General features: G+C 37.8%; 1 protein-coding gene across 1 annotated transcript; it reads right to left on the bottom strand.

Moving 5' to 3' along the window:
• Positions 1 to 3,136: 3,136 nt before the first annotated feature.
• Positions 3,137 to 10,037, bottom strand: clns1a (chloride channel, nucleotide-sensitive, 1A). The gene is made up of 7 exons (XM_061720197.1): positions 9,816 to 10,037; positions 8,877 to 9,013; positions 8,366 to 8,506; positions 7,225 to 7,335; positions 5,805 to 5,818; positions 4,779 to 4,950; positions 3,137 to 3,204 (listed from the first exon to the last, which is right to left on the bottom strand). The coding sequence occupies exons 1-7, from the start codon at positions 9,932 to 9,934 to the stop codon at positions 3,137 to 3,139; spliced, it is 762 nt and encodes a 253-aa protein (XP_061576181.1). The 5' UTR covers positions 9,935 to 10,037.
• Between the last annotated feature and the right edge of the window lie 312 nt (positions 10,038 to 10,349).

Raw genomic sequence — 10,349 nt, forward strand, 5'->3', positions numbered from 1 at the left:
ATATACTTAGTATATGTACTAAGTATATATGTATTCAGGTAACCTTTATTTGAGCTAATACACTAATAATTCAACTGTTACTGTCAGTGGAAAGACACTCTTTTGATTTTAATTTCAATATATAAACATTAAAAAAAAGGATTTTCATGTATGATTTCATATCTCAGGCATTTATGGGTTAAACCGTTGGAAAGTATTTAACAGAGAAGTGAAATACTCATGTTTATACTCAATGTCACATTCCCAAATGAAGCACAGTGTTTGATTCTGCTGTAAGAGACGTTTTAGTTTTTGTCCTGATGTAACTGGCGCCTGTGTGTTTAGGAGAAATTAAACTGTAAAAACCTCAGTTTGGTATTTGAAGGTAATTCTGATGTGCGTTTGTGTCTTTAGCTCCTACAGGAAGAAAGGCTCATTTAACTTAGGTTTTTTTTTTTCCCTTTCATTTTTCTGAAAGGAATACTTTAAAGACTGATCATTTCGTGTTTCACATTTGCTGCCATACATATCTGTAAATTATACCAACGAAAAGTCCCTAGAAAGTTAATTGAATAAATCTCATGAACACTGAAGTAAATCCAGTTCAAGAGACATTCACCTATTTTTTTTTACTTTTTAATTGTCGTCTTAACAGGGACACCCATGTTGGGCTGTGCATTAGAAGAACAGTTGCTGTCCATGTGATCATGTTATAATCTAGTATGTTAAGATCTTTACATGAGACACATTTTTAAACTAGAAAAGACAGTTATATGTGATATAAGCACAGAGCAAGACTGGTTTTACGTCACGCTGCCACCAGCTTCAAAAGAAGCTTTGAAATCTCTTGCCATCTCCCGTCCTTATTTGCTTTCTGCAGGTTATATTTAGATTTTTCCTGTCTTTACACGTTCTGAAATAGATTGAAGTTTTCAGAAGGTCATTTTTGATCAGACTACGCTGGAAACCTCTCAGGCCAAAGTGCTCATGAGTTGGGCAAAAGAAGGAGGAAGAAAAAGGGCAACTTTTGCACCGTTTAAATAGTGTGAAAATAAAATCAGATGATACTCATATCAACCAAATTACCTTAATAAAATATAAGATGTCATGTGAAACGATGTCTCACACCAGTCACAGAATTATAATAAATCAACCATAAAGAAGAAAAGATATAAAAACGTATTATTTATTGACAACTTCTTACAAAGACATCGTCTCCTCAGCAGGAAAGAAACAAACAGATAGTAAATTGGTCTTTAAGTACAAAACGATCAGTTTTTTGTCATACAGTCTACACAATGTTGATATTATGGGCCCCAGCAACAGTAGCTCCTCCTGCAGTGTAGCAAAGATTGGTAATGTGACCTTGAAAAAACGACGACAACACGCTGCAATCACTGAGATTAAAACAGCAGCGGATGTCGGGACCTACGAATGGGAGCTGAGATGACGTTCAGCACACGGGAAAAGATCTGCCACAAAGGAAGGGAAAATTCCTGGAACAGGAAGAGAGCTGTGGGTAAGAGCCGAGAGCCGGAAATAAGTGCAGCAGTCCTCTTCTTAAATCCCACGATGCACCACTTGGGCTGCAGAGGTGACTTCAACCTGGAAAAAGTTGCAGAATAAATGTGTGAGAAGAGCTTTGTGTTTTGTTTTTTCATTTCTGCTACAGATTTCAGCCTCTTGTCCAATGTCCTGATGGGAAAACCACCTAAACTGGTTTAGCTCACATTTGCATGAGACCAGGTTGGGATGATCGCATGTTTAAAACACAAACAGTTTCACAAGACTCCGAGACGGAAGGACGCCACACACATGAAGCAGCTTCGCTAAAACAGTCTCCAGATTTATAAAATGTTGTATTATTCAAGTCTTTGGCCAAGTTACTCTCTAGTATAGCACATGTTTTATGCGTTTGACTAAATTTACGTTACAAATCGGGAGGTTAACACCCACTTCAGAGTTTGGCCATGACAGGAGAGGAATATTAATTCCTTATAACTTATAGCTTACAATTTATAATGATAATAACAACAACAATAATATTACTACTACTACAACTTATAATAATATCTACAGCACTTGTTGAGTTGTTTGAAAGTACTGAAGCATGGGTCCAGTGTTGCAACTTTATCCATAGCTTTTTAGTCATTTTGAGCTACTTTGGTTTAACTTCTTATATCCCTTCAAATGTGTGTTTAACATAGTAAATTATGGATCTAATCTGCAGAACATTAGTTTCAACAATCTACATGTACTGTATAGACTGTATGCTGAAAAAAATAAAAAATAAATCTAACAAATGGAGTATAAAAAATAAGCTGAAATGAACTCAAGGTATTAAGTATTTTCTTTCTTTAAAAACTGCTGCTATTATTACCGTATTTTCTGCACTGTAAGGCGCACCTAAAAGCCTTTAATTTTCTCAAAAGCCGGCAGTGTGCCTTATAATGCAGTGCGCCTTATATATATGATCATTACAGTAATTTCTGTTACTGTAGTCAGGGGGATTGTGGGTAATGTAGTTGGTGTCGCCGAAGTAACGGCGCTAAAAACGTCAGACGTTCAAGACAACAGCAGCGACACTGACTCGCATAATGGCGACTTTGACGAGACGGAGCAAAGCTGGTTTTTATTTTGTTAATAAAGTTTGACATACGGTACTTTTCTTCTTGGTTTTTTTTTTTGCATTTGCTGTAGGATTTTGTAGCATTTCCTGTAGCGCAGCTCCATCAGATAGATACGTAACTCAACCCCAGCCACTATAGTACGGTATTTTACCAGATATTTAGTGCGCCGTATAATGCGGTGCGCCTTACATATGGAAAAAGTTTTAAAATACGTCATTCATTGAGGGTGCGCCTTATAATGCGGACAATACGGTAGTTGTTTTTTAAGTCATTATCTATCAACAAATTAACAACTACTTGCTGGAACATTGGTTTGATCACAGCAGCGTGACGGAGGAAATTAACGGTTAAACATGACTTAAAAAACACTTTATCTTGTTTCTAACATGTGGGATGGAACATTGATTAAATCATTAATATAACGACCCTGCAAATATATGGCAATGCTTGTGAAACAAGAATTTTCAATTAACCTGCTTGTTCAGATGCTGAACATCAGGTCAAACCTCGAAGATGTTTGAGACTTACTAGTGATCAACATCTGCATCCTCAAACTGCCCGGCCTCCATCGCTGCAGGATCCACCTCCATACCATCTGAAAACAACAGCAGCAACAACAACTCACTCAGACCACACAAATCTAAACCTATTTGGAAATTATTGACATTGTGTTGCCTTTACAACATGTCTGCTAATGTGTCGCTACACAGCCGGTGAACAAATAATAAAAAAAGGCTCCACACAAGGCGGGTTTTTACTGGAGATGTCTTCTTTGCTCTGTTATTTTGTAAAAAGAAGAAGGTTTTTCAAGGCACAAGTGTTAAGGATGAATATAGCGATGACATCAACTTCTTTGGACCTTATTTTCACCGTAAACCTGCTTTTTAACGACGCCAACGTGATGGATAGGTTGTAGCAGGGAGAGTGCTCACTCTGCCACAAACTTTGCTCTCAAAGATCAAACGATGTCTCACTCCGACAACTTTTCAGACCAATACATTTTTACTGATTTTATCATTTTGTTACCTGTGAACAAATTTGTTGACATACTTATGTAACTTCTTAAGACACTAAACCTATATGTCTTCAGCCCAAAAACATTAGACATAATTCATAAATGGACAGTTACTGTATCTTTATATCATAAAATCTCAACAGCTCTGAATTTTAATTTGAAAGATTTGTGCAACTTTCTGTACTGAATGTGGATAAATGTATCCACATTTAAACAAAACTCATAAAATATGTGGTTTTTATGTTGAGGTATTAAGAGATGCGTATTTTTTTCCAAAGAAAAGTCTTCAAGAAAAGTTTTATAAGATTTCTTACAAAATTAAATCATTCAGCAAGAATCAGGTTTACATATTTTATACATTTGCCAAATTTATGATCTTATCTTTATGATAATCTTTTGAGATTCAACAACTATTATTAAACTTTACTATGTAACATGTGCAACTTCAGCAGTTCTTTCAAACAAAGAAAGAGCAGTGAGCGATTTCGTCATCGAATAATAATTTGTGATTTAATTTAATTAATTTGGGGCGACAGAGCCTTCTCCATAGCTGCCCTCCCCCTCTGGAACTCTACCCGCTCACATCTGCAACTGCACAGACTTCCCCACCTTCAAATCTCCTCTCAAAACTCACGGCTTCAGAACAGCTTTTAATGTGTGATTTATTTATTATCCTTTATCTCTTATCTTTTTTTATCCTGTAGTTTTTAATTTTTAATTTTCTTGATCTCAACGTTTTATCTTTCTGTCTGTGAAGCGTCTTTGAGATCTTTTAAAAGCACTCTATAAATCAAATTGATTATTATTATTATTAATAATAATTTCCCTTAAGGAATAAATTAAGTATCTTTGAATTTGAATCTGAGTGTTACTGGGCAAAAACTGACAACCGTAAGAAACAGAGCATCACCTCATTTCAGATCTTTGATACCCAGACTGTGCACCTCCTGCATTAACATTTATTTATTTTTATTTTTTGATGAATCTCCAATATACCAGTTACTCTGGTCTCATATCTCATGTAATAATAACTTTCTAGTGGGAGTTGTGCGTTTTCTCTTGATTATCAATCTCACATTGGTTCAAATAATTTCTGTAATTCATGTTTGAAAGAAAAAAAAAAGTTTAAATGTTGCAACTGGTGTGACTCAGACCTTCAAACTCTGCCTTGGTCTCTTCGGTCCTCACCCCGGCCATGTGGTGATGCTGAGTGTTGGACTGAGCCAGCATCCCCTCCAGCCTCTCCAGCGTGGCCTGGCCCTCCTGCGTCAGCGAGGACAGACCTTCCTCGCAGGTGAAGAAGCTCGGGATGTCAGCGTGACCGTGCTCTAAGTGGGTGGAGAAAGATGGTGACCACAACAGCAGTAGCCTCTTTACAATCTGGCAAACCTTTGGGTCATATTCAGTATTTATGGGCATGTTTATGTTTAACAAATATTGACAGAAGACTTAGTACCAACACAAAGAGAAATGTGTAATTTCATTCATGCACATCAGGTATTGCTGCCACTGTGAAACTTGATCACATGTTGAGAACTCTTCATACTGAAGTGAGTCATGTAACAACTAAATTCAGGTTGTTTTATAAGATAAAAAGAGTTTTAGAGACATCTACCACTCCCTTTTAACATTATTTGATATTTAGTTACAAGGAAAACAATGCAGTTAATTTTAAAACTGAACAATGCCCTTATGATTTAAAACATTTCTTTACAATATCAACTTTCCAATTGAAAGCAAATAATTTCTATTGCTTAAAGTTTTGTTGTATTAAATTTTGATATACAAGTCTTGCACTCATTTTTACCAAACTTTTACCAAAGCGCTGATGTAGGTCAGAGATGATATCAGCAAAACTGTCATTTTCAGCCACGCTGCAGAGTCATAAATGTTTAAAAGTAAACTGGGCAATCGATGCTTTAATTGTTCTTGCAGCATTTTTAGTCTGAAAACAAAGTCGAACACCTGAGTGTTTACTGTGTGTATTGTTTTTGCTTATAGGCTGTATAACGGTTAATTAATTCATGAGGATGTTACCACGTTGGGGTTCATCTTAAGTTCAGTCCTGGCATCATTTCTCCTCAGACTTTTCACCAAATATTCTTCCTTCTTATAGAATCCAAATGATTTGATTTATCCATGATTCGTAGTATATAGTAAACATCAACAGCTCGTCCGACATGCTGCATCTGTTCTTAGCTTTGGAGGTAAAGTATAATTTACTTTTATAACTTGATCTGAAGTGTAGCAACGATGCACACACTCCTCTTTCTCCTAATATTCACATTCTGACACCAGCTGTAGCAAAACCTCGAAATACAAACTAAATAGATTTGGATTCCGGCCTCTACTAGTTCATGATTCATTTTATTTGATCCAGGGGTCTGTATGCTGGGATTATTACACTGTTCACTTTAAAATCAGACTTCAACTCTTTGTTCTGATCTCACGATGTGAAATCATAAAGTTGTGTTGGTGTGCGGTGATGAACTTTAAATATCTTACCTGCCTCTGAAACCACCGTGTCCAGACAACCAGAGCACAGAAGGAAGAACAGAGATCAAAGTTAGAGAAGAACAAAATAAATGAACATTCTTCATTCAGCACAGATATTACACTACATTGTTGAGTCCTGATCAGATGTCACGGTGCATCTACTCACCAGTTGGACAATTGCGTCACATTAAAGACATAAATACATCCACAAGTAGACACTTGTCAACAGACAAAAATCAACATGGACATTATATGTCTAAACATAGAGTTTAGCATGAAGAAAAGAAGAATCGTTCAGCTTTTAAATCTGAAATTTACAGGCAAACATAAAACTTTGGAAACAGCAGCATCTGAACTGTATGGGGAAATAAATCAATCTGATCCATATATCAGTTACTGGCAGTAATTGAAGGGCAAAGTTAATGCAAATGTATGAACATGAGATCACTTGTGCACAAGGCCTGTGTCACAGATCTCATATTCTGCTGCTGTCTGCAAAAGTCTGTGATCATTCTGCTAGAATCACCCTCTCCTTCTCTAACGCTTCTCTGACAGAGGACCTAGACCAGGGGTAGACGAACCTGCTCCTTGAGTTTCACTGTCCTGCATGTCTTAGATGTCTCCCTGCATCAACACCTGATTCAGAGTCATCAAGGTCTGCACAAGTCAGACAATGACAGTCATTTTTATCAGAGTGTTTTGAAGCAGGGAATTATCTAAAACATGCAGGACAGCCTCACCCGAGGACCAGGATTGCCTACCGTGACCTACACGTGCATGGAAAGCCATGGTGGAGCTGATGGTTCTGCAGAGTACCAGGCAGCCTCAAACTGATTTGATATATTGCCAGTAAAAATCTTTTACCAACAGATTTAGTTGAAGGTGCTCAACTAAAAGGGCATTGTTGTTAATTTACAATGACACATTATAAAAAGGCGTGTATGGACTCACGACAGACAAAACAGACAGGAAGAGTTTAACTGCAGCGAGATCCACATCAACAAGCTCAAGTATGTGCTGAAATGATTAACCTGCTCAGAATAACAGATTCATTTCTTTCTTCGCAACAGATGCATTATCAGCCACAAGTGAGTTTGTACCCACCAGCTTCCTCCACGTCGTACTCCTCTCCTTCAAAATCATTGTCAGAGTCCTCGTCCTCAGGGTCGGGGTGCAACGCCTGGCACTCGCACATCGCTGAGAACATGGGCTCCACTGCAAGTAAAACAAAAAATAAATCAGTGGCCCGCTAAAACCACACATTCCTCCTGCCGTTACTTCGGTCTTACATTGTAGAGTAAATTCTTGTCATTGTTACTTTTGTGCTTCCAAAAAAAAAAAAAAAAATCTTCAAAAACAAGATCAACCTTTACTACTGTTCCTTCACAGTTTTACATTTTGTAAGTGAGATCATTCTAATCAATTATAAAGATCACAGTGATATGGTTTAAAGTTTTACAGCCTGAGTTTTGTTTCTTTGTTTTAGTATGCCTTTGTTTATTCTAATAAAACTCAGTTTTTACTTGCCCATTCTCAGCTGTTTTATTCCTTTTTTCTGTCCAAATGTTTGTGTGTGTGATTTTATTGCGCATTTTCGTGTTATTTCCATCCTTCTCTCGCTTCAACATCTTTGTAAAACACCTTGAGCTGCCTTCGTGTATGAAATGCGTTACACAAATGTGCCGGTTTTCCTTCTAAGCCCTGTTTACATTGCCGGTACTCCGTGTTTATTACCCGACTTTACCGTGTCACCGGGCCTGTTTACATTAACTGTCACGAGGTCGGGTCTTGAGACATAACCCCGCCAATAACCCGCCTCCGAGGGTGCACTTACACACGGGTCTGCTCCGATGTACACACAATGACACGGGATATGAAAAATGATATGCAACTGGCTACTAAAACCACAGAGCACAACATTGATAGAAATGAAACTCAGCTCAGTAACAAGTTAAACAGCCTAAAGAAAGAAAGTTCAGTGCCGTCAAGGACCACAGTGGTAAAAGTGCCGGAGGAAGGTCATGTTTCAATTTGTCAGTGTGTTAAACACAAGTTCTTCATCAAGCACCAGGATCTGATTTGAAAACGCTCGTAGTTATAGGAGGACATCTTCCAATGTACTCCGACAGTAACTAAAGTCCATGAACAGAAGCATTAAAGCCACTTTGATCCCTCGTGCTTTGGGGCTGTGGCTACCTGGCCACTGAAAACATCGATGAACTTTGTTTTCGTTGTGGTCACTCACATGACGCCTTATTGCTCGGGACAAATCGAATCTCTGTGATCACTCCATCATCGTCATCGTCACCACCGCTGCTGCTGCCATCATCATCATCTTCTTCTTTTTCATCAGCTGCTTTCTCTTCCATTTCAGCCTCATTTTCATCTGCAACAAATTAACAGATTTAAAATAAAGTTGCACATTAAAATCTTGTAATGACCCATGATTTTCCAATTGAAACAAACATTTGCTTTGTAAGAACCAATGACACATAAATACTGCGTATAAAGAAAGAAGGACCAATTGATGGGTGAACACAACCTTAAGTTTTTAAGCTTGATCGACCACAAAATCAATGACAAATACAGTCTTTCTGTGCAGCTGACATTCAAAACTGTGCTGGAGGATGGGATAGAAATGATTTGTGGTTCAGATACATGTGATTAATTCATAGAAAAGAGCCAACATATGTATGAAAAAGAATTCCCATCTAAGAAAAATGACAAACATTTTGAAAACAAGCAGTTTGCCTTACTGCTGAGTTTGCCGTTGACCATGACATAAAGGTGCTCCTGGGGGTAGGTGCTGACATCTCTGGAGATGGCATGCAGACTGATGGTCTGATACTCCAGAGCGAAACCTTTCCCAGAGGCATCAAACCATGACAAGCGCCTGAAACAAACAATAAAAACAGAGTTGAGAGGTGGGGTTTGGATCAATCTGCAGACCTTGTGACGGCTGGACCGGCCCTGGAGCAAACTGTTCACAGATCTAACACAGAATTCCTTGTGTTTTATAAGAAGTTTTACAGAATCTTGGGTTGGGTAGAGCAGATAATGTTGTTGATAGTTGGTCCAGTGAGATAAAACTCTTTTTCTCAAGTAACTTTATCATAAGTTCAGTGATTCCTTTGAAGCATCAAGTTTGCAAATAAGAGCAGAAATAATCTTCACTCTTGGTATCCATCTCATGACCATTTTATTTTGTTTTCAACCAATAATTGCTGCGGTACACTCAACACACACATGCAGCGAAAGGGTAAAAAAAGTAAAAAATATATAATTACAAATGTAAACAATATATACATTGGAATGAAAATAAAAGTAGTGCAAATAAATAAATAAATAAAACGATAATTAGCATCCCTATTTACTACATATTTCATTATTTTCTTTTTTTGATTAGCTGAGAACAAAAAACAAGAAACAAAACTGGGACAAGCTTCCAAATTAAATTAAATCAATCAGTTTATTTATTTTAAAGAACCAACGCGAGTTCTTGTTCAAGCTCTTATTTTGAAAAGAGCAACTCCGGAAGTGTATCTGCCATTGCAAAAACACAATTAAAAAGCTCTTTCTATCCCTTTATAAGTGAACAAATCCACGCGGTGCCTCTATTAGATGACGTTTAAAACCTAGCTGTACTCAAACCGGGCTTTTTGAGGAGGAAAACCACCGCCACGTGTATCACTTACGTCTCCGCGACGTACAGCGTCCCGCAGCCAAGTCTGTGGCCGTCCAGCACCGCCGTGGTGTCGGCCTGCTCGTGCCGCACTCCCTCGGTGGGGGGGAGGATGTTGTTCAACAAAACCATCGATGACCGAAATGAGGAGTCACGAAAGAGCGTTTAAACTCCGTTTAAACAGTACTGTTGTTCCTGATGCTGCGTCGACCTGCGTCGAGCTGAAATATCGCGGCTTGTTGTCAACGTCAAAGACCACGTGACTACCGAGGCCGGCTGGCGGTTTTTAAATGGTCGTATGGCGACACCTAGTGGCCGAATGGTTGCAGGACTGTCTCAGAAAATTAGAATATTGTGATAAAGTTCTTTATTTTCTGTAATGCAATTAAAAAAAAACAAAAATGTCATACTTTCTGGATTCATTACAAATCAACTGAAATATTGCAAGCCTTTTATTGTTTTAATATTGCTGATTATGGCTTACTGATTAAAAAGTTTAGTCTTTTTAATGACCATATTTGTAGTACCAAGTAAAATTAGCAAATAA

This window comes from Cololabis saira, chromosome 4 (assembly GCF_033807715.1).
Source record: "Cololabis saira isolate AMF1-May2022 chromosome 4, fColSai1.1, whole genome shotgun sequence".
NCBI classification, from domain to species: Eukaryota; Metazoa; Chordata; class Actinopteri; order Beloniformes; family Belonidae; genus Cololabis; species Cololabis saira.